Source organism: Syngnathoides biaculeatus, chromosome 3, assembly GCF_019802595.1.
Source record: "Syngnathoides biaculeatus isolate LvHL_M chromosome 3, ASM1980259v1, whole genome shotgun sequence".
Classification (NCBI taxonomy): domain Eukaryota; kingdom Metazoa; phylum Chordata; class Actinopteri; order Syngnathiformes; family Syngnathidae; genus Syngnathoides; species Syngnathoides biaculeatus.
This window is the reverse complement of record NC_084642.1, coordinates 30,215,927-30,240,303: the sequence shown is the minus strand read 5'-3', so window position 1 is coordinate 30,240,303 and position 24,377 is coordinate 30,215,927. Positions and strand designations below refer to the sequence as shown.

Sequence of the window (24,377 nt, the reverse complement as noted above, 5' to 3'; positions counted from 1 at the left end):
CATTGGGTCTCTGCAGCCACTGCCTGGTGGCCAGTTGTCGTGGCGCCTCAGGTGGGCCCGCGAACCACACTGGGTTCCTCAGAGTGGTACGTGTCCTGTCCAGAGTGTTGCTCGCTGTTGGACCCCAGGTTCCAGTTTCTGTACGCAATTGATTGAGTGAGGTTCTTAGCCTCTGTGTTGCGAACAAAGTAATTATAGGACATTTCTGACAGTCTTTTTGCAACCACAATGGTGTGAATTCATTTGCATGTGTCCGTAAGCATACACCCCTGAGATTTTTTCACTGGGTGTGGGCCTACTAACTTATTGCAACAAGTAAATCATGTATACAATAAGAGCTTATATATCACCCCACTTATATTCTTGTTATAGAAAATTTCACAATTCACAGTCCATCTCACCACATTCCAGTTATGTAGCCAGGTTCAGGATCCTTGTCTTGCATGCTTCTTCTCCTGTCCTGTTCTTCCTTCGCAGGTTGTAGCGCTACAGTCTCATGTAACATCCATATTTTGATTCTTTGTTGTAGATATGGATTGATTTAGTTGTGTTAATCTGTTTGCAGTTAGCACTCTGTCTTTTTGTCTCTCTAACCCCTCTAGAAATTCTGTTCTGTTTGACTGCTCGACTCTGATCCTCAATAAAACTCAAATTAAAATACGAAGAAATGGCAGAGAAGGCTCAAAAACTCCACTGTGATACAGTAAAACCTTTCCAGCATTAAAGGGATACAGATTCTTCATTTTGCTTGATCTAACAGCTGAACAGGACACACACACACACACACAAATCATATGATGCAGTGGTAACTGTGATTAATTTCTGTGAAATCATTTTCAAGTATTTTACTGTAAGGTATGTGGTAAACAACTAGAATTTACAAAAGTGTCTAACAATGTAGTTCTGAATATAATTTGACAGGTACAGCCTTTGTCCTAACCTGGCAGTTGATGTGGATGATTATGCTTTTATGATACAACTCATGTAGTCAGCAAAAATTTTTTATATTTATGGAGTGAATAGCATGGCAAATGAGCAACAGTTGCTGCTCCATGTGGTACACACCTAATTGTTTCAATGGGGCAAGCCACAACTTCTGCGGAACATTTGGGAATTTCACCCTGAAAGGCACAGGCAAAAAAAAAAAAATCTACTGTTGTGCCACTGGTGCTTCATTTTTTTTTTTGTACAGAATGTCTTCCAGTGTCTATCAGAGTTAGTTATAATGCATAAAACAGTGCCAACACAACATTGTATTAAAGTCACAAAGTAAATATTTGTATACAAAACACCTCAAGGCCATAAATGTGCATTAATAAAATGACAAAAACATTATGGTGATACTGCAGCGTGCTTGCTAGTGGTATGTATGTAATAACATATTTTGCAGTGTTGCGCAAATCATTGTCAATGCACCTCGAATTGTCATATGTCGGGACAAAGTATGCCCTTGAGTTGTCATTTTTAGGAATCCAGTCATAGAATATCCATAGTTATGAACTAATTTTAATGCTGCCCATTAAAGTGCTACTGACACCCAAATATACAATTTAAAATAGATATTGATATGAAAAGTACATATAATATTATTCATGTCTGTATGAAAACACAAATGAGCAGAGAGCGTGTCATTAATGCGCAAAGTTGCGAAAGTCTCACACAACATCCCAGTTGCGACCATATTGCCAGCTGCGTCATTTTCAGATGTCACACTGGGAGAGTCGCCATTGAGACAAAGCTGTGCCACCTATGCTATGGGAGAGGAAGAAAAGAGATTTTTCTGACGCACCTTCTGAGACTGAAGTTCTTTCTAAAGAAGAGGACATCTCAGAGTCAAGTGAAGTGACCGGGGAAATATTACCCATCGTTTCGAACCATATTTAGATGCTATGCGGATCACTTCGAACTAACAAGAGACTCCCCAACAGACCGATGAGGAACCTGATGAAATATTTAAAATGATGGGCCTATACCGTAATTTTTCAAAAATAATGTGCAATTTTTTACCAAAATATTTTCAAGAAGTCAATAGACGCATTATGTTGAGGTATGGATGAAAAATAAAAAATACAATCGCATTGCATAGTCTTACACAGGTACATAGAGTGGTCAAAAAAGGTATACATATACATTTATATTATATTAATCTTTTATACGATATTCGATGTCTTATGTTACAGATTCATATATATTATGGTAACGTGCGCCTCCAACCTGAACTCTGAACGCTGACCTCCTAGAGGGGAAGCTTTGGATTTTACGATCATTAGCGTAGCATATTTGTTGCTCCTGCACCAAACATCAGAAGAAACATTGGCCTCACAGTTCTGAGGACCGGGGTTCAATCCCGGCCCCGCCTGTGTGGAGCTTGCATGTTCTTCCCGTGCCTGCGTGGGTTTTCTCTGGACACTCTGTTTTCCTCCCACATACCAAAAACATGCAACATTAATTGGACACTCTAAATTTCCCCAAGGTGTGTTTATGAGTGCAGCTGTTTGTCTCTTTGAGCCCTGCGATTGGCTGGCAACCAGTTCAGGGTGTACCCTGCCTTCTGCCCGTTGACAGTTGGGATCGGCTCCAGCACTCCCCACAACCCTTGTGAGGATAAGTGGCTCAGAAAATGCCTGATTGGATATTTTGATTAATTACACAAGTTATTTTACATTTTAGGGTAAAAGATGTGTGAGACTGATGCATGCTTACCCCTCCCTCTCTTTTCCTCCATTGGCCTGAGCACACGCGTTTCAATCGATTAACCACGCAACGCTACATTACTGCTACTTTCCTGACTTTGACACGCTGAATGATTTTAGTCATTGTTTTTTCTATTATACAAGGTGGTGGTTAGAGGTGGTAAAAGGAGCGATCACGTTAATCATTTGACACGTGGGTGTGCATGCGCCTGTCTGAGTGTTTTGTTGACCCTTTTACCCCCGATTCTTGATTATTTCTAGTAATTCAGTTTCTATTACCCAGAGCACCAGTTATCATGTATAACTGGCATTGAACAATCCTCATAGCCTTTTACATAGCTACTTTGTCTTTGTGTGTGAACAAGGGAGTATTGGATTTTTCTTTTTAGGTTTTTCTTATTTTTTTTAAGTATGTGAATTGTGGTTGTTAATAACGAACTGGACTGCGATCCCATCGTAGTCATTGTATGATTTATCCATGTTGTGGGTATCTACATTTTGCATACCTACGTATGTGTGTGCTTGACAATGGCTATGGGTCACCCCCCCCCCCCCCCCCCCCCATAGCATGCCAGAGAAGGACAAGTGCAGATTCGGCACTGGACTTTGTTTCACATGTGCTTAACCATGAATGGCCTCCTGTGACCGCAGGCCTGGTCAATTACTTACCTCAGAGGATATATCTTCTGAAATTGTTTTCCTGTCTCAGATGCAGGCACCATTTTTTTTTTTTTTTTCAAAGAGGGGGGAGATTTGGAACGGCTTTGTAGAAGTCAAAATGGTACAAAACAAAATTAGGTCATCATGAAAATACAGTTATTTGGTAAATTGCAAAATGGATGCCCCATCTCGGTAACCACTACAAAGGTCTGCTATATTCTCCTCTTCTGCATAACTCGTTCCATTTTCCTTTTGCCCGACCTTCCATTGATCTCATTTCCCAGCAACTTGCTTTTGCGTGGCTTGGTGCATTAAGCACAGCGACATGGCCGCGATAGCATCTACAGATGTGCTGCCAATGAGATAAGAATCAGGCAGCAGCATGGCCCTCTCTAGCAAACACCAGAAGGAATCGTAGGCATGGAGACCGACTTCAAGCAGATAAAGAGGAATTAAAGCATAGCAAGAGAAATGGGAGCTTTGGAAGGAAGGTAAATGTTGTATTTGGTAGTCTGTATCGAGGTTATCACATCAGCTCGTATCTGTGTCCATCGACTATAGGAGAGGTGTGTTTGACTGCTTTATCATGTACAGTATCTCTCTGGCTTGTTGTCATTCCCATACAATGAACAGATCTTGAGCTTCATCTCCACCCAGTAGTTTGGTTGTGTTCAGTTGCATACAGATCATTTATTGCTTCTCTTGTTAAAGGCTCCAGAACTCTCCCACTTTTGAGTACCTCATAATCATCAAATGCTATTTCACTCAATAGTAATACAATGCAGTTTCTATTGGGACTCAGCAATGAATTGGCACGTTTACTTTGCAATCATATTTTTTAAAGTCACATCTCAAGTTTTGCACTACATTGTGTCCCTCCACAACTGACTGTCCCTAAAGGTTTTACTCTCCTCCCCTGTAGCATGAATGCCTACAAGGGCAGGATGTTCTTTCCAGCACCCCCTGAAGCCAAGAGACATTTTTCAACGAGCAAGAACATAGGAAATAGTCTGCAGCCAACTCCTGCGAAATATCCATCTTTGTTCTTTTTTGGCTCAATAAAAGATTCTTGCTCTTTAACTCTAATAAACCTCCGTTCTTGCCACTTCCCTCTGTTTGATCATTGACTGCATCTGTCCAGGCACTTCCAATCATCTCTCTCTTTTGCCTATAAAGACAAATATGCTGTAATGACACACACGACTGTATTTTTTACAATAATGAATGTAACATAAGTGATATTGTATGACTCCATGCACAATGAAGTTCCTCATAATAATTTTCTTTGGGCTTAGTAATGTTAAGGATCCCGTATTTTTTATATTTAGACGTGGATTTAGTACAAAAGTGCCAATTTCATAAAAAATTTAAAAAAAAAAACCCACCTTCGTTCGGTCAGACAAGTATCCAGAAAAGACCATACTCTTAAAGCTACAGTGTTACTTCCACTTACGAATATCTCTCGTAATGAAGAAATCAAGTGACGAAATGCCTCTTCAGAAAAATATTGTCTCTAGTTACAAAGAGAAATTCAGGGTAGGAAAGGAAAAAAAATGGGCGCTGAATTGGCAGCTCCCAAATTCCACCAAACATAAACATCTTGTATCTTGGTTTGTGCGGTGCGATAGAGCTACTCTCGAATTGGCTATTGCAGTACCATCTTTCTGGCATCCGACTGGCTAGGAAGGACGTCAATCTTTACCCATGATGCTTTTCGTTCCCCTTGGACACTTGACTCACCCAATCACACTAGTCCTGTCACACTCTAAAACTATTGTGCAATGTTAATTCTAACAGGATATTGTTTCATCCTGTAACATATTGGAAGGAATCAAATAATCTGTTGAGTCATTCCCTTGAATATGTACAAATCATATATACTAGGCTGTGGTATTGTCAAACACAGCTGCTTAGATCTTGGTAACGTTTTGCCATGATCCCCACTTCAATAAAGAGACTGGGTTATCCTTTTTCTGTGTACCAGAAAGCCTAAAGTACTTCTTATTAAGCGTGATAACACGGGGGTGGTGATGTGGGATGGCCTACTCTTTGTTTCTGCTTAAGAATGAATGTCTTTGTAGCATTTCTCTTTGATCGAGACAGCAATAAAAAAAAAACAACTACAGTACTCCTATGGCACACATCATTTAATGATTCATTATTGATATCCTGTCATTTATTTTCTAGATTAAATCATTAATTGGGTGGTCTATTAACGATTAAACATGCAATTCTCAGACAAAATTAGAACTTACTAAGAAGCGCAAACAACATCATGAATAAAAAAAAGGCTTTCTAATTGGTTGGAACTAAAATTAAATATCTCACTTTGTTGCTTTTATGTTTATGGTTTTTGACTTTTAGCTGCTTTTTAATTGGGCGATGGTGATCTGGTCTCCATTGCTGTGTGAATAAAGCTTGTCTAATTGTGTGGAGCTTACTGTAAATGTGCTCATTAAAATGACCCCATTAGTTTATGATGCGATTTTGCCCTGTCGACTGTGACATTAGGTTGACATCCTCCTTCTTGTATGATGAACTTGAAAGTCTACAAAACCAAATACATGTGAAAGACACTGAAAGCTTACTGCATAATTGCATAACTTGTGTTGACATGTTCCTTTGTATGTTAGAACCTTCAAAATTAAATGTGAACATCTGTTAAATATTAATAAGGCGTAAATACTTAAACTGTTGTACCCTGAAAAAGTAGTAAGCAATTCAGTGGAATAGTATGATTTGCTGTAATAAAGAAAGCCCTATGAAACTGCCTCCCCTGAAGCTTTTAAAAGTTTCAATTATGGAATTAATTATCACTTATGCCACAGCATGTACAAAAAAGCCTTTGAACAAAAAGAAGCCGAGCAGGAGAAAAGCTAAATACATATTGTACAAAGGAATTATACATTGCGTTTGGACTGGGATTTTTCCACTCATCATCACAGCCATTATATCTGATTGACTGGGAGAAACATTTTGGTTCACTAAACACAAATATATTTTCCAGTGTAACATTGTTCCAGTAATGGGAGAGGAATGAACGAAGTCAAAGGACAAATGAGGGGGGGTTTGTTATCACTAGTAATTTCATTTTTAAAGATTTTACTGACATGAGGAGCCTCAATTTTTGCTGCTCAGTTTCAGCTATTGTCCCCCCCTTTCTAGAATGACTTTCACCAATGTCTAGGCAAGGGCTGTGAACTTGTGAAATAGAAAGGAGGGGGCTACCATGAAAATGATATGGTGATAATAGACAGTCTCATTGAGCCACTCATCAATCTTGGTTTATCGGCTTTGTTATTATAAATAGGATTCTTGACTTTTCTACCTTTTAATCGCTCATGATAGCAGAATGGCTATTGCAGCAATCCCTTGTTTCTCTGTTAAATGATGAACTTCTGTCTTTCACTCTTCACACTTTACATTTGATCATTCCAATGGTGGGTGCAATTCACGTACTGTTAACAAATTCAATGTTCAAATGAGAGCATTCTGATTTTCGTTACATTTTACACAGTATCACAACTTCATTCAAATTTTGAATAACTTGAGTCAATGCAACTTTGAACAGTATATTCACCCAGGTTTATGACCAATGCCCAGACCTGTTTCATTACTCAAAATCTTCAGGTTCTCAGGAATTACAGTCTCTAAGGACCTTAAGTTGCAGGCTAATATCAACTCCAGCCTCAAAAAATCCCAGCAAAGGATGTACTTCTTACGCCTTCTAAGAAAGTATGGCCTGCTGCAGGAGCTGTTGAGGCAGTTCCACACAGCGGCCATCGAATCAGTACTGCGTACCTCTATCACAGTCTGATTTGGTGCTGCTACAAAAAAGGACCAACTCGCACTGGAACAGACAATCACAATTGCTAAAAAGATTATGGGTACCCCCTTAACCAGCAACACTGCCAGACCTACAGTAAGACAAAGAGTGTTCGAAATCTCTTGGACCATCCACATCCTCATCATTAACTCTTCCAGCTCCTTCCCTTGCGTAGACGCTACCAAGCAATACAATTTCTTCCTTCTTTTCAATAAAATTTTTAAACAGCTAACTTACAATTTTACTGCTTCTTCTTCTTTTCCTTTCGGCTTGTCCCGTTAGGGGTCGCCACAGCGTGTCATCTTTTGCCATCTTAGCCTATCTCCTGCATCTTCCTCTCTAACCCCAACTGCCCTCATGTCTTCCCTCACCACATCCATAAACCTTCTCTTTGGTCTTCCTCTCACCCTTTTGCCTGGCAGCTCCATCCTCAGCACCCTTCCACCAATAAACTCACTCTCTCGCCTCTGAACATGTCCAAACCATCGAAGTCTGCTCTCTTGAATCTTGTCTCCAAAACATTCAACTTTGGCTGTCCCTCTAATTAGCTCATTTCTAATCCTATCCAACCTGCTCACGACTGAAGAGAACCTCAACATCTTCATTTCTGCCACCGCCAGCTCTGCTTCCTGTTGTTTCTTCAGTCCCACCGTCTCTAATCCGCACATCATGGCCGGCCTCACCACTGTTTTGTAAACTTTGCCCTTCATCCTAGCAGAGACTCTTCTGTCACATAACACACCAGACACCTTTCGCCAGCTGTTCCAACCTGCTTGGACCCGTTTCTTCACTTCCTTACCACACTCACCATTGCTCTGGATTGTTGACCCTAAATATTTGAAGTCGTCCACCCTCGCTATCTCTTCTCCTTGTAGCCTCACTCTTCCCCCTCCACCTTTCTCATTCATGCACATATATTCTGTTTTACTTCGGCTCATCTTCATTCCTCTCCTTTCCAGTGCATGTCTCCATCTTTCTAATTGTTCCTCTGTATGCTCCCTGCTTTCACTGCATATCACAATATCATCTGCGAACATCATGGTCCAAGGGGATTCCAGTCTAACCTCATCTGTCAGCCTATCCATTACCACCGCAAACAGGAAGGGGCTCAGAGCTGATCCCTGATGCAGTCCCACCTCGACCTTAAATTCCTGTCACACCTAAGGCACACCTCACCATTGTTCTGCTACCATCATACATGTCCTGTACTATTTTAACATACTTCTCTGCCACACCAGACTTACGCATGCAGTACCACAGTTCCTCTCTTGGTACTCTGTCATAGGCTTTCTCTAGATCCACAAAGACACAATGTAGCTCCTTCTGACCTTCTCTGTACTTTTCCACGAGCATCCTCAAGGCAAATAATGCATCTGTGGTACTCTTTCTAGGCATGAAACCATACTGTTGCTCGCAGATACTTACTTCTGTCCTGAGTCTAGCCTCCACTACTCTTTCCCATAACTTCATTGTGTGGCTCATCAACTTTATTCCTCTATAGTTCCCACAGCTCTGAACATCCCCTTTGTTCTTAAAAATGGGAACTAGAACACTTTTCCTCCATTCTTCAGGCATCTTTTCGCCCGCTAGTATTCTGTTGAATAAGTTGGTCAAAAACTCCACAGCCATCTCTCCAAATTGCTTCCATACCTCGACCGGTATGTCATCAGGACCAACTGCCTTTCCATTTTTCATCCTTTGTAGTGCTTTTCTGACTTCCCCCTTAGTAATCATTGGCACTTCCTGGTCCTTCACACTTGCCTCTTCAACTCTTCCTTCTCTCTCATTTTCTTCATTCATCAACTTCTCAAAGTATTCTTTCCATCTATTTAGCACACTACTGGCACCAGTCAACACATTTCCATCTCTATCCTTAATCACCCTAACCTGCTGCACATCCTTCCCATCTCTATCCCTCTGTCTGGCCAACCTGTAGAGATCCTTTTCTCCTTCTTTTGTGTCCAACCTGGTGTACATGTCTTCATATGCCTCTTGTTTAGCCTTTGCCACCTCTACCTTTGCCCTACCTCGTATCTCGATGTACTCCTTTCGCCTCTCCTCAGTCCTCTCAGTATCCCATTTCTTCTTCTCTTTCCTTGTATGACTCTTGCTAATCTCTTTCCTTGTATGACTCCCTGTATTTTGGGGTTCCACCACCAAGTCTCCTTCTCCCCTTTCCTACCAAAAGACACACCAAGTACTCTCCTGCCTGTCTCTCTGATTACCTCGGCTGTCGTTGTCCAGTCTTCCGGGAGCTTCTGCTGTCCATCGAGAGCCTGTCTTACCTCTTTCCGAAACGCCGCACAACATTCTTCCTTTCTCAGCTTCCACCACATGGTTCTCTGCTCTACCTTTGTCTTCTTAATCTTCCTACCCACCACCAGAGTCATCCTAGACACTACCATCCTATGCTGTCGAGCTACACTCTCCCCTACCACTACTTTACAGTCAGTAACCTCCTTCAGATGACATCGTCTGCACAAAATATAATCTACCTGCGTGGTTCTACCTCCGCTCTTGTAGGTCACTATATGTTCCTCCCACTTATGGAAATAAGTGTTCACTACAGCCATCTCCATCCTTTTTGCAAAGTCCACCACCATCTGTCCCTCAAAGTTCCTTTCCTGGATGCCGTACTTACCCATCACTTCTTCATCGCCCCTGTTTCCTTTGCCAATATGTCCGTTACAATCTGCACCAATCACAACTCTCTCGCTGTCTGGGATGCTCAGAACTACTTCATCTATTTCCTTCCAGAATTTCTCTTTCAACTCTAGGTCACATCCTACCTGTGGGGCATAGCCGCTAACCACATTATACATAACACCCTCAATTTCAAATTTTAGTCTCATCACTTGATCTGATATTCTTTTCACCTCCAAGACATTCTTTGCCAACTCTTCCTTTAAAATAACCCCTACTCCATTTCTCTTCCCATCTACTCAGTGGTAGAATAATTTAAACCCTGCTCCCAAACTTCTAGCCTTACTACCTTTCCACCTGCTCTCTTGGATGCACAGAATATCAACCTTTCTCCTAATCATCATGTCAACCAACTCCTGAGCTTTTCCTGTCATAGTCCCAACATTCAAAGTCCCTACACTCAGTTTTAGGCTTTGTGCATTCCTCTTTTTCTCCTGACGATCGACATTGTCCCAGATGATCACACTACTAGTCACTTTAAATTGCATGCATTTCTTGAAGTCTCGGCACCCTTTTCCACAATGGTCCTTGCACAGGACACGTGCTGTATTATTCATTCAAATTGCTTTAATTGCTGAAGGACTCTTAATATTTGTGCACAATTGTCAAAAATTGTACCATCCTTGTCAAAATCCATGCAATTTTTAATCACTCAGTGACTGTTCTTCGCAATGTCTGTATGTCACAAAAGAATTCTCTGTCAGTTGAACTGGCAAACCTTATTGCTCCGTGACTGTTAGCGCAATGTCTTTATGTTGGAATTGGCTGTCTGTCTGTTGTCATATTAGAGTGACTGCAACTACCGGTGACAAATTCGTAAACATAAAGATGATTCTGATTCTGAAAAACAGTTTTCGTTCTTCCAATGTACTGCTATATTTTCGATCCTTGTGCGTATTTCTTTTTTCTAACTGCTCCTTTTGAATGCACAGAACCCTTTCCTTTTTTGTAAAGCAGCAACACAGACAAAGACACATTGTGAATGTGACTGTGGGTGTATTTCCACGTAAAAAGGTGAATGGGTTCCAGTGCATATTAGAGTGAAAAATGACACATAACAATATCCAGGATAATGATGTTTGAAAAAAAAAACAGCAGTCAAGGTTCTTGCAATAGAAAAAAAACAGAAAACAAAAACAAGAGCTGATTGAAAAAAAAATCAAATAAAAAAATACATGCAACATAAGAAACGTAATGTAAGAAAGGAAAGTGGCGAATAATGAACCAATTATTTGAGGTTGTTGGCCCAAACCATCCTCCCCATTTGAACCCTTTCTACAGTGAAGAACAAAGAATTTCTACGGATCTGAATGGGTTGGACTGCAGACCGCAATTTGCATTCACATGCTGTGCTTCACCTGCTGGTTTTATGCCAAGGAGTCTTACATTTTGCAAACACAGACCATGACACCCTATCCAATCGTTCTCAAGTTCGAAGTGAAGTTCATGTAGGCATGAAGGCCTACATTTTCCCTATAAACAGATGACAATTCATACCATACAGTAGCTATTCTTGTCATAGTCCATCCATCCAACTAAATATAGATACCCGCCATGTTTCACGTAAGTGAGTCACTCTGGAAACCACTTTCGTCTGTGTCCACGTCACGCGCACAGACCGTGTGCAATTGTGTTTGACTGGCTTTATTTGATTGGTCAAATGGAGTCAAACATCACTAGTAGTCATGTGTCGTGACACAACCAGAAATGGGAAATAATGACCTACTTGTACTTTGTTACCGTGTTTTCAGATATCTGTACTTGAGTATATATTTTTCTGGTGACTTTTTACTTTTACTCCTTACTTTTTTAATACAAGCACCTCTACTTTCTACTCTTTACATTTAAAAAATCAGCTTTTTACTTGGGTCAAGCTTTTTTGGGGACGCCCCCTTTTTGGGAGATTAAGTTTTTTTGCAACCCACCTCCCCTCCAAAACGTTGTCCAGTGAAAATTTCAAACCCCCAATTTGAAAACCACTGCTTCAAAACTTAAAGTTAGCGATGATGTGACATAAAAAGAAGAATTCAGAAAAACCGGAAGTACAAGTCAACCGCATCCATCATAAACCTTGTAGATATGACACTCCCCCTTTGAGGTGCGTGCCCACAACAGTGCTAAACTATTGTTCTGTTTACGATTGCACTCACGATTTACAATCACAATGGTGACACTGCTGGCCTAAACACTAATCAGAAGCAGCTGTGGTGGAACTTTTTTATTAGCAAGTCGCAAATCTTAAAATTGATGACTTAAATCTGACCTAACTCTGCCTTGAATCCCTCGCAAAGGCATTATTCTTTACAAATTAAGAATTATAGCATCTATTTTGGTGATTTGAATAGGCGTACTGCAGGTTGCATGAAAAAGAACTTCTTGCAAGTATATCTTTAGTACAAACTTAAGATTATTTAAATGAAAGAGTTGAAATCCACTAGTTTCTCACACTAAACTTTCAGATGATCTGTCTCTGCTATGCCGCAATTTCTTTATATTAAAAAAAAACAAAACATCACTAGCATGGAATATGGAGTTTCCTTGAAAAACGCCAGCTATTGTGCAGTTATTAATGCCCCAAATATAGGGGGAGATCTTGGAATCTCTGTATATTCTATTCACGTGCTCATTGGTATTCTGTGCTGGGTGTTATTTTCTAGCAGTATGGACCAAACTGTGCAATTTAAGTGCATGCCTGTTGATCTGTGTTTGTGTGTGTGTGTGGTGTGTGTGTGTGTGTGTGTGTGTGTGTGGTGTGTGTGTGTGTGTGTGTGTGTGTGTGTGTGTGTGTGTGTGTGTGTGAATGTGTGGTTCGTCTTACTGACTTAATTCAGATTTTGTTTTCACAGTATGACATTGATCAAATTATTTCATGTCAGTGGGAGCAGTACAATTATTATTATTATTTTATTTCCGACCTAGGAAATTTCATTTGTGGATATACATCTGCTATACATACATCTGAAGTGAGAGAAAGAAAAAATGGATGCTCACGGGGGACGTATCTGACTAATACGTCATCAAAAGGCAACGAAAGTCACTGTTATTGGAGAAAAAAAGACAACAAAAGTTATCATATCCTGTGTTTGTAAAACAGATGATGTAAGGTTGGTTGATCAGAGGAAGAACATATGAGCTTGTTGCAAGATTGGATTAATGCAATGGTATATTGGGGGGGGGGGTCATTTAAATTCATTTGCAAATAAACTAAACTCCAATTCTTTGTATTTTGCCTGCTGTGACATTATCCTTTCTTGGAAACACTTGACTAGTGCTCACCAAAGGGGTATACTGAGCTCCCGCGTAGTCATTTTAAAAGGAATTGCGATTCAATGGAATCAATAGTGTTGTAACCCCCTTTCTTCACTTACCATTTCAAATGCCCTTCCATGACCCACACTACTGTGTGTAAATGTATTGCATACAGACACACACACACACGCACGCACACACCAAGACATAATTTAAGGCAGTCACTTCATGATCACTGGTTGTTACATAATAGGATGGACACATACTGAGTAAGCGGAAATGTGTCTAGAAGGACAAAGGATTGAGTTTCTTTCTGGTATTAGTACGCATCTTGGCCAATAGGATTTCGAAGACAGCCACCTGCCAGTAAGTGTACCAGTTCATGTCTGTCATTAAACGGCATCCCCATGTGGGCTTCACGTTACCACTCATAATCTTGGTGTAATTTTCCACTCTGTACGCACATCAACATTCATGTTTTGATAAATTTACTTTGCGAACCCATCGTCAGAAAATGTTGGCTGCACTTAAAATTTGTGATCACACTCATTGAAGTAGGCAGTCTATCAGTGCGGGTTTCGACAGAATAGCCCTGTGTCCACACTGCTTTGTAAGAACGAAATATCTTGTCATGTCTGCTAATGATTTTCAGGCTATCTCCCCCGTGTGCACTAAGGGCCAAATACCATCTCTCACATGCAACACAAAGTCAAGCGTGTATCTCTGGTTATTAGATCTGAGACCTTTGTTTTCAACCTCACCCTTTAAAATGTCAGGCCTCTTCGGGCCAAACAGTTTCAATTTCCTGAGGCTCGACACTCTGACATCTCACCTGCCTGGTTAAATCAGACTGCCTCACCTAGCCAACTACATTAGACGGTTAAAAAGCATAATGAGTTTATGGTGGCGAGAAACAGGCACAAATGCAAGCTTAAACTACCACTTCTGGCAAAGCGATAAGAAAGCGGAACCTTTCGAATCAGTTCCATAAATTTGGATCAAATACCGCAGCAGTGTTGCAAACCATATTTAACCCTCATAGCCATTACTTGTCACTTAGAATGTTTTGTTAACTTCAGTACTGTTCAGTGACGACCATTTAACATTGAACTTATAGCTGCTATGCACATAACCAGGAAAGATAAAAGTCCATAAAACTGCTAAGGCTCAAGATTTTTGGCTCATTGCTAAAAGATGTTTCAAATGAAATTCAAGCATTATTAAAGCCCAGATCGGTACACCAGAATTCCCCCATTGCACATCTATTATTCACCAAGCCTCTCATCTAGTTATGATAAAACTATCTAATATTTATTCTAATGGAGAATATGGTTCTCTGTAATGTGTGCCATCCTTCATCATGCAGTATTTGATTGGTTCCTCCTTAGTTTGGAGATTTCCTCAGTGAAGCATTCAATCGGCTGAAGGGAATCCTAAAGTGTTGGACTCTATCTGCAAAGTGAGATGACCCCGGGACTCAGTTTTAGCAGGGGATTCAAATCACTGTTTAGGTGACAGGAGGCACATCCGCTATGTCAGTATTCAACAAGATTTCGGCCTCTGCTTACAGCAGTATTACTAAATACAAATTCCCCTTCTTTAGAGTGTGGTACCTACTCAGTACGCTATGGCTTTCTTTTGATTTTAATATGCAGACCAATAAATGACAAAAAATGTTCATATTGATGTTTGGGATGGATGAGGGGGGGATAGTGCAGTGCCTGTTTGTTTATCCATCTGTTCATTATCAGACTACTTTGTGGTTCGTGTATGTTCTCAGTTAGTGTTAGGCCAGGTCAGGGGGTATTGGAAGCTGAAAGACTTTAATAGCTAGATAGAAACTAGTGCACAAATTTAAGGTGTATCTACTGTATCTAGTTTGGGGACAGACTCAAAACAGTATGTAAAAACAAAGGCAAAATTCCTTTATGCTTTTGCCAAATCCCTAGAAAAAATGAATGGTTGATTACCTTGGTACATGTGCTATTTTTCCACCAAGGTCTATGGAAATCACTTGTGTTTTGGGAACATATTGATGACAAGCTAACAAAATGATGATCAAAACATCTCTTATTTTTACTCATCTTAGTATCTGCTGATCCTCCAGGCATGCATGCATGCACACATGCACGCGTGCACACACTTATCCCCAAAGAGGTCCCTGTAGTTTTGCTTTTTATGGTTGATGGAGTGGCCTTGTTACCCATTTTCCCTAATTATCTTTTGCGGTCTTCATATTGACAATTTTCTGTAATTGAAGTAATTACAGAAAATTGTTTCAAACACATCCTGTGAGTGTTGGTTTCAGATCAATGACTCTAAACACTTGAAATAATTATTTTATGCTGGAATGAAAGTAGAGGGAGGCACCAACAGCTCATGGAAACTATCATTTAAAATGTGTATTTATTGTTCTGCCTGTCTCTTGCTCTGTGTCACATGTTGTATTAACCATTTTGGTGAATGTTTTTGCTACATAAACACTTGTTTGTCTTGAGATTTTCAGCGCTGTGTTGCAGCTCAATGCAAAATATGAAATGCAATATAACCAGTGGTATTGTAGTACTTGTCAAAGCTAACTTACTGGAGGTCACTTCTGGTCTGCTGGTATGCTCTACTATTTACCATGAGTGACCTTGTTGGGCTGTGTCTTTACTTGTGACCTTGAACCTCTATATAGTGACAAGGACTAATAATATTTATAAAGCATTACACTTAGCGCTTTTCTAGACACTCGAGTGCTTTGCAATTGCTCAAATAATTCAGTCACTCCACAGTTACACCTGGTAAGCTACTTATGTAGCCACCGCTGCAAAAAAAGCACAGCATGACAGAAGTGTGGCTGGGATTCTGTGCCTACGGCTGCTCCGAGCACCACCAAACATCCAACCACATTCATTTACACGCAATGTGGATGAAGTGTCTTGCCCAGGGACACAACGATCACACGTGCACTCGGGCAGAGATACGAACCGTAAATAGATGTACACTGTGTGGGTGTTGAGTTGTGCTTGTCAGGTTTATAGATTGATTGTGTTTTTGTGTCAATTTGGTCTTCAGCTTCAGGGCTGGTTTACTCCGAATGTTAATCAAATGGGATTTTCATCTTAAATGTTTTGAAATACTTGGGGTTTGTATACATTGTCCCTGAAAATTGTGAAAAGTATTACAAAAATGTGATACAAAAACTAGGTTATATACCCAGAGATTGTTTCTCAATATATGAGCAAAAAAATCCCACAAAATGTGCACAGGGTCATCAGAAACTAAAAAGACTGTAAAATGTAATTGTTTGTGTAACTTTTGTTCCCCCTGAAACTATAGATGTCAAGTTTTGTTTTAAACAGCTTTGATGTCCTTTTTTTGAAGGAATGCCGAGGTTCGCCAGCCAGCCAGAACCTTCCACCGTGCGTCAAGGTGACAGCCAAGTAATGGCCTGTGAGGTCAACTCGGACATGGTGCCCTTCACCCGGTGGGAAAAAGACCGTCAACCCCTGGAGCTGAACTTGAGGCTGGTCCAGCTACCAAGTGGTGCCTTGGTGATCAACAATGCTACAGAAAACGATTCTGGTCTTTACCGTTGCATGGTGGATAATGTGGGATCCTCAAAGTCCAGCGAAGAGGCACAGCTCCAAATCCTGCCAGGTATGAGTTGGCAAGCAGACTTGTCCAGCATTGACTTGTGGGTTGTTTTTCTTTGACTCGGTGTAGTTGAAAGCTGATATAAACCTTTGTTTTGGCTCCAGATTTCTACCACAGCCATGTTATGAAGACTAAGAACCTGGTTTACAAAGATCCCAAATAGCAGTTGCTAAATAGTCTGTTCACTCAAACCGATTGCTCACGCTTTTTGTGGGCGTGTCATGCATTATATACTAAGATTGTAACACAATTGGCAGCAAGTCAAAAACTGGTGCAGTCCGCTGAATTGAGAAACGGCGAAAATGAGAAAATACGGAAAGTGTGGAAGCATTTCATAGTGAAATGCAAGTCAAACAATGTTTCTCTCGATGGAAGATGACACATTGTAGGACCTGAGACGCAGGTGAAATTAGGAAATGCAAATCAGCGATAATGTTAATCTACCTTACTAATATAACAATAGCCCTGCAGAACGTCTCTGTCAATTATGAGTCCCTTCAAATGTATAAATTTGTTATTATGAAGCAATCATATTACTTAGAAGTGCTTTTGTTCAGTGTTGTCACTGTGTGACATTTGGCCAGTATACTAAGCTCTGATGATTTCAAAATGGTAAAACTATGACCCTAATGTATTAATATCGCAAAATGCTACTTGCTTAAGTGAAGATGCAAAAATGTTTTTTTTTAATTGCCTCATTTTTTATGCAGAGTTAATTTCAGAAATAAACTGACAATATAAAAAAAGCAAGACAATTAGTCGTAAATTAAGTGAAAGGTCAGATTTTCTCTGGTTTCTTAATAGCAAAAATATGGTTTGATTTAATTTTCAGAAGAATACTCAAGTACGAAAATATTCGTCAGCTGGAGCCCTACGTTGAACTCCCTCGCTATATTGCCATATATATTATTTTTTTTTATCAACAACTAAAACTCTGACTCGCTCTCTGAATCCCAGTTCACTATTTGTTTTGAGAGTAAGGAATAATTCCATATCAAATTCTTGCTCTTTGTACTGTTTTGGCGTAATAGTTGAATAAATGAAAAATTGCGTTGGATTATTTGAAAACTATTGAACAAGAGTGAGAATACGCTTCCACGTTTCGCCTGCCGCTCCTCCCGCCGGAACACTTATTCTTATCTTACAGTTTAAAATGGCTCCCTTTAACTGGGATCCCTCCCCATAGCATGGCAAAGGTAGGTTTCTTTTATACCTCTCCATGCCGGAAATTCTCCCGGCCTCGGACCAGTGGCCTGCTTTCAATCTATCTAGCTGGCAACCTCGCCATGCTGTACTGGATCTGCTTTCACCCATTCATTCTGCCACAGTTGATGTACACCCCAGTGATGGCTTCAGTTTGGAATATCCATCCATGTAACTCTTTGTGCTAGGCTAATTGATGCCTCTTTTTCTTGAAGTCTTCTTGGAAAGCCATCACTGCAACTGCATACATGACATAAACTCGCAGTGTCGGCCATAAGCAAAGGCTAAACAAAAAAATTTGAATCATTTTGTATATTTTTCAAGTAAATGTGGGGTGGCAACAATTACAGCTCTTGTTACAGTAACGTAAATCGTATTGTATGTGTTCTTTGATTTGCTGATTGAGTGGACCGGCGGACAACTGCACATCCGTCTCGCTGTTCTGAGGACCTGAGTTCAAGTCCGTACTTGCCTGTGTAAAGTTTTCATATTCTCGCCGTTTCTGCGTGGGTTTTTCCAGGTGTCCTCCCACCCTCCCACCTCCAAAAAACATGTGTTGTAATGTTTGTAATTTGTATAGCGCATTTTATACAAAAGGTAACTCAATGTGCGTTACATGATTAAAAGGATTAAAATACAAAGAAATAATGTTTGAAATAAAATATATTAAAATAGGTTACTGTGCAAGTATAAGGTGCACCTTAAAGCCTTTAATTTTCTCAAAATTTGATGGTGTGCCTTATATATAGATCAATACTGAGCCTTTAGTGCAGCTCCATCTATTATATATGTTTCTTATCACATATATGTTTGGCACAATTTTTACACTGGATGCCCTTCCTGACGCAACTCTTCTCAGGGAGTGGAGGCTCAAGTGGGATATGAACCCACAACCCCTGGCTTACCAAACCAGTACTCTAACCACTGAGCTACAGGGCCTCAAAGAGAGAGCGAGATTCTTTTGGCTTGTCCCTTTCGGGGTCGCCACAGCATGTCATCTAAGATCAGCGCACATATGTTTGGCTCAATTTTTATGCCAGATGCCCTTCCTGACACAACCCTTCTAAGGGAGTGGAGGGCCCAGTGGGATACGAACCAACAACCCCTGGTTTACCAAACCAGTGCTCTAACCACTGAGCTAGCGCAGCTCCATCTAATGGATGCATAACGTAACCTCTGCCTCTACTGTAGTGTCTATTCAATGCACCTTATATATGAAAAAAGTTTTAAAATAGGCTATTCATTGCAGTTGTGACTTATAATGTGGAAAATACGATAATGTAATTTGAATAATGGAAGTACTCTAAAATGTAGGCGAAAAATGTTTTTAAACTGGACTTGAGAACATTCACGCTTGGGGTGGATGTCATCTCTGCTCGCAACTTATTCCATTTGTGTGCAGAAAAAATAGTTAAATAGTGCTTCACCATGTTTGCTTTGTATCTGCGCTCCACTATTTGACTTAAGTCAGTCGATCTTAGAGGCCAACTGCATTTGTATTCCATTAGCATTTATTTCAAGTATTCAGAACCTAAACCATTTATTGATGTATAGACCTGTAGCAGAACTTTAAAATCTATTTTAAAGCTAACTTAAAGCCATTTTAAGGACTTAAGAATTGAAGTTATGTGCTCTGACCTCTTTGTTCTGGTCAGAACCCGAGATCCAGCGTTCTGAATGAAATGCAGTTGTTTAGTGCTCTTTTTGGGGAGTCCAGTCAGAAGACCATTACAGTAGTCAAGTCTACTTGAGATAAGGATGTGATGATGAGATAATGGTTGATCTTTTCTTGGTCTGCTATACACATACAAGCCTTCAATCTGGATATGTTCTTCAGATGGTAAAAAGCAATTTTTGTCTGCAGTTTTGATATGACTGTTGAAAGTTATGTCAGAATCAGAACACCAAGGTTTCGGACTTTGTTTGGGGTTTTTAATGATACTGAATCCAGGTACAGTATTTACTAACCGCAATTCTTTGTTTTGTTGCCAAAAACACTTGTCTCAGTTTTGTTGTAGTTTAGTTGAAGAAAATTTTCGCTCATTCAATTATTTATCTACTTTAGACAGTGGCACAACACCTCAATTGAGCTATAGTCATCCAGAAATACCGTTACATACAAAATTTGACCCAAGGTTAGCATATACAGGCTAAACAGGAGGGGTTCAAGATCTGACCCTTGAGGGATCCCATAGGTCATTGCCATTTGTTCCGATTGAGCATTTCCAATGGTTATAAAGTAGCTTCTTTCGTCCAGGTAGGACTTACACCATTGAAGGACCCTTCCATTTAGTCCTACCCACATTTTCAAACTATTCAGCAGTAAATTATGATCTACCATGTCAAAAGCTGCACTGAGATACAACAAGATCAAAATTGACCCTTTTCCTGAGTCACTATTTAACCTTATATTATTTAGCACTTTGATAAGTGCAGATTCTCTACTGTGATGAGTTCAGAAACCTGCCTGAAATCTGTCTAAAAACCCATTTAAATTGAAGAAATTGATTGCTGAGTTGATTAAAACTAAATTTCTCAACAGTCTTGGCTATGAAAAGGAGATTTGTGATGGGTCTATGGCTTGCTAACGTGGAATCGTCCAGTGCTCTGTTTTTCACAAGAGGCTTTTTTAATTTGTTTTTTTAAGTGCCGGGCTCCCTCTTTAGTCATCATAATAGGACAATGCTGAGTTTGATATTTAATTATTTCTGAACATGTGTTCAGTCATGAGCACAGTATTCTGAGTAGACTATTTGATTCATTTAATACTGAATAAAAAGCACATGCTATCCTCCGGAGTGTAATGTGTTGGATGTAGCGGAGTGTACCTCCCATGATGACATATCAGCTATGTGAGGTATTTTCGGGAAATGAATAAGGCATTTACTAAATATATATAAAAAAAAAAACAATAAACTGACAAATACAGCAAGATATATGCATTATATGGATTATAGCTTTAAAGTCTGCTACTGCTATTTTCCATGACATTCACAAGTCTTGGGAAAATTCCATGCTCCATGATTTACAGCCAGCCTCAGAATTCAATGAGTCACGGCTGTTTAGGGGTTGTGTCTGGACAAGAGGATTCCGATACCTGATAGGTCTGCAAGATTTAAAAAAATGAATGGGGTCCTAAATGTCTAATGCACTTCTTTTCTTCCAATACCAATATTATAACTCATACAGACAAAATCAGCAAATCATTCACATTTCATTATAAATCTTCTCTGAAACAAAAGCACCATAGAGTAACAGAATTGCATGTATTTGTTAGGTTCTTTCTTTCTTTTTTTTTTTTTGCCACTGTGACTACTGCTGGTTCTAATTTCTAGCGTAAATGACAAAAACTGCCCAGCTGGAGAGAGAGTTCTGATGCTTTTGGAGGTCTTATCAGAGAAAGCCTTAGAAGGCTTGTGGCAACCTCTCATCTCATCCTCTACACATTTTGTTTATGAAGTATCGTGTTTTTGCGACCATAGGGGGCACCATATTAAAAGGCACAATCTCAGTTGTGGGTGCAATACCAGTATTTAACACATACATAAGGCGCACTGTATTCTTGGGTGCAGGCATGGTGGCGCTCACAAGATAGTGAGGTGCAATTATACCTTTAGTTTTGTAAACAGAAGTACAAGCTCGTACTTTTTTTCCCCCACTATGACAGGTGCAAGCCAGTCACCAATCAACACGCAATCCTCACCCTCGGTGTCACAGCAAATCAAAATCATTACACCACAGCAAGCAGAACATCACAACCAGCAGAAAACAAAACAACCAGAACAATGACGGAATAAATAATTGACACAAAATATACACGTTTAACGTGATTTACATACATGTTTAGCACGGCATAGCTTGTAGCTACATAGCTATATAGCGACACTATCTTAAAACATACGCTAGCATGGTTGCACACAATTTAAAAAGGCAGTGGGAGAATAATCAAGTTCGGTTGTACTTTATTGAAATATTTAACAATGTACATACATTATTATTTTTTTATTAATCCTCATCCAGAAATCCATCAATGTCCTTATTTTCTGCATCCCAAATGAACAGCTGGGCAAGTTCTCCATCAAATACGCCAGGTTTCTTTCTCATCATTGACATTGTCAGTCTCGTTGCCGTGCACCTCCTCACATATAATCTCGTCTTTTCGAACAACAGCGGAAGCAGACACATTAGCCCAAGCATCCACAATCCATTCACAAATTGTGGCATAACTCACCTGGCGCTGCCTTTCGATAAAGCAGTGTTCACCATTTGTCATCCATCGCTCCCACGTCGATTGCAACTTCACTTTGTACTCCGTGTTTACACCGATGTCCAGCAAATTAAATTGCTTCGTCAAGCGTCCCGGAATAATCGCATGCTCCAACTGAGTTAATTTGTTGCGCTTGCTTTTTCATGGTAGCTGCTTGTTCTTTGATCGTTAATCCATTGCTTGAGTTGTTCTTCCAACTCGGGCTACCTTGCGTTGTTTCCGCGGAAACTCAGCTTCATCTTTTGATTTGCCGAAGCTTGTTTTCCTGCTTCCTCAACTTTAGGACCATGAATATGTTTCTTGAATTCTCTCGCGGCTGCTTGATTCTCATGTTTCTCCTTATAACCGATAGCTCGCAATTTAAACTGTGCTTCATAAGAGTGTCTCTTCGTTGGTGCCATTTTTGGGAGGTCTTTGGCCAAAGTGATTTTATTCAGCACAAAACATATACCTGCATTGTATATGTTTTGGGGGTTGTTCCTCTCCCACAGCAATATTTCCCCCTGTAATGTCCGCATGCTGTCCTCTCACACATCCGCTTTTGTGCTATATAAGTAGCATGTCAACATGAAATGTTCCTAGTCAGTTACAAAATTTGGACGTCAGTTCACATATAAGGCCCTCTGCATTATAAGGCGTCCATTTTGGAGATAATTAAAGACTTTTAGGTGGACCTTATAGTTGTGAAAATAGAGTAGTTGGGCACCAGTTGCTGCAGGGAAAGAGACAAATTGAAATTGAATATTGAAAGCTATAATTTAGTCTACAACAAGACTCCAGTATGGGACTTGCCTCTTTTTTTGTCTCCCCTACGGGGTGGAGTGTCAAACGCTTGGCTCAGAACAGAAAACATAATCAAAGACCTGTATGAGGAAAATTTGAATTTTTTGTTTCACCAGATGTTTTCGTAATGTTTTTTTATGTTTTCCCCCGTTTTTTTTTTTTTTTTTTTTTTTTGGGGGGGGGGGGGGTGTTAATTGGGTTACTGTATTGATTAAACTGGGTGGTTCTTGGCACTTGTAAAAATGTGGTGGTTCTGGGCACTTGGAGAAAGAAATTACGAAAATGTATAATTGCAAAGTTTACAAATGGGTTTTATTTTAAATTTATGGTGCCATAAGAAGCCAAACATGCCTTTCTGGTTATAGCAGGGTGCCACAATAACCTTGTCTCTGTTTTTTGGGGGATGGGGGGGTGACTTCTTTCAAGTGGTTGACATGGACATTTTTCATCAGACCACTCTTGGTTCTGGTGTCAAGAACAATTGTGTGTTGAGCGCTTTTGATGTTTTTCAAGACAGATGACCATCTTAATTTGAACGATAGCACTGTGGCTCACGAATGCACTCCAGGAATAACTAACGCCTCTCCTAACCTAGATTTGACTTTTTTTCTCATTCCAGAAACTGGAGAAGAGAGGAAACCAGAATTCCTTGTACGGCCTGTGCCTGTGACAAAGGTGATGGGTGCCAGTGTTCTGCTGCCTTGCGTGGCCACAGGTTTTCCAACACCACACATGCGATGGATGTTCAAAGATAAACTACTAGAAGAAAGGTATGAGTATTAAACTTTGCCACAGAGTCAACTTTGCCATACTTCTTTTTATGCATGAATATACAGTAATATGAAATCCTACAATACCTTGGAGCTTTGGAATCACGATCATTTTGTTGTATTTTAATGTATAAGTACAGTATGTTTGGAAAGTATAGATACATCTGAAAAGGTATGAAACTCAAAGATTTTTGCAGCTGTGCTCATCCATCTAGCCATCTAGCTCTGCACCAAAATGTGCAGATCCAGACAGAGAATCGTGTGGCTTGTCATAAATGATCAGAATGAGGATGACATGAAGAGTTTGTTTTCAAAACGAGACATAGGCATTTTTTTCAGATTTACGAAACTCGCACCAAAATTATTCATTCGGAACTGGATAATTTTGGCGCGAGTTTCGCAAATCTGAAAAAAATACCTATGTCTCGTTTTGAAAACAAACTCTTGACATGTAATTTAGACCCTCTAGTATTACACAACAAACAAAGTCATCTTTTGAATATGGGAAAGTATGTTGTTTAGTCCTCGTGTCTTAGAAAAGCATTGGTCTGTGTAAAAGGGTTGTTCGCTTTGCGGTTTAA

The 24,377-nt window shown here is 40.0% G+C and overlaps 1 protein-coding gene across 9 annotated transcripts in view; it reads left to right on the top strand.

Moving 5' to 3' along the window:
• Positions 1–24,377, top strand: part of neo1a (neogenin 1a) — a 230,305-nt gene that overhangs the window by 120,981 nt on the left and 84,947 nt on the right. For all 9 annotated transcript variants that reach the window (XM_061815276.1, XM_061815275.1, XM_061815279.1 and 6 more), the window contains 2 exons: positions 16,501–16,776; positions 23,646–23,796. In XM_061815276.1, the coding sequence (XP_061671260.1) occupies positions 16,501–16,776; positions 23,646–23,796 (427 nt within the window). The remainder of the gene's footprint in view (positions 1–16,500; positions 16,777–23,645; positions 23,797–24,377) is intronic.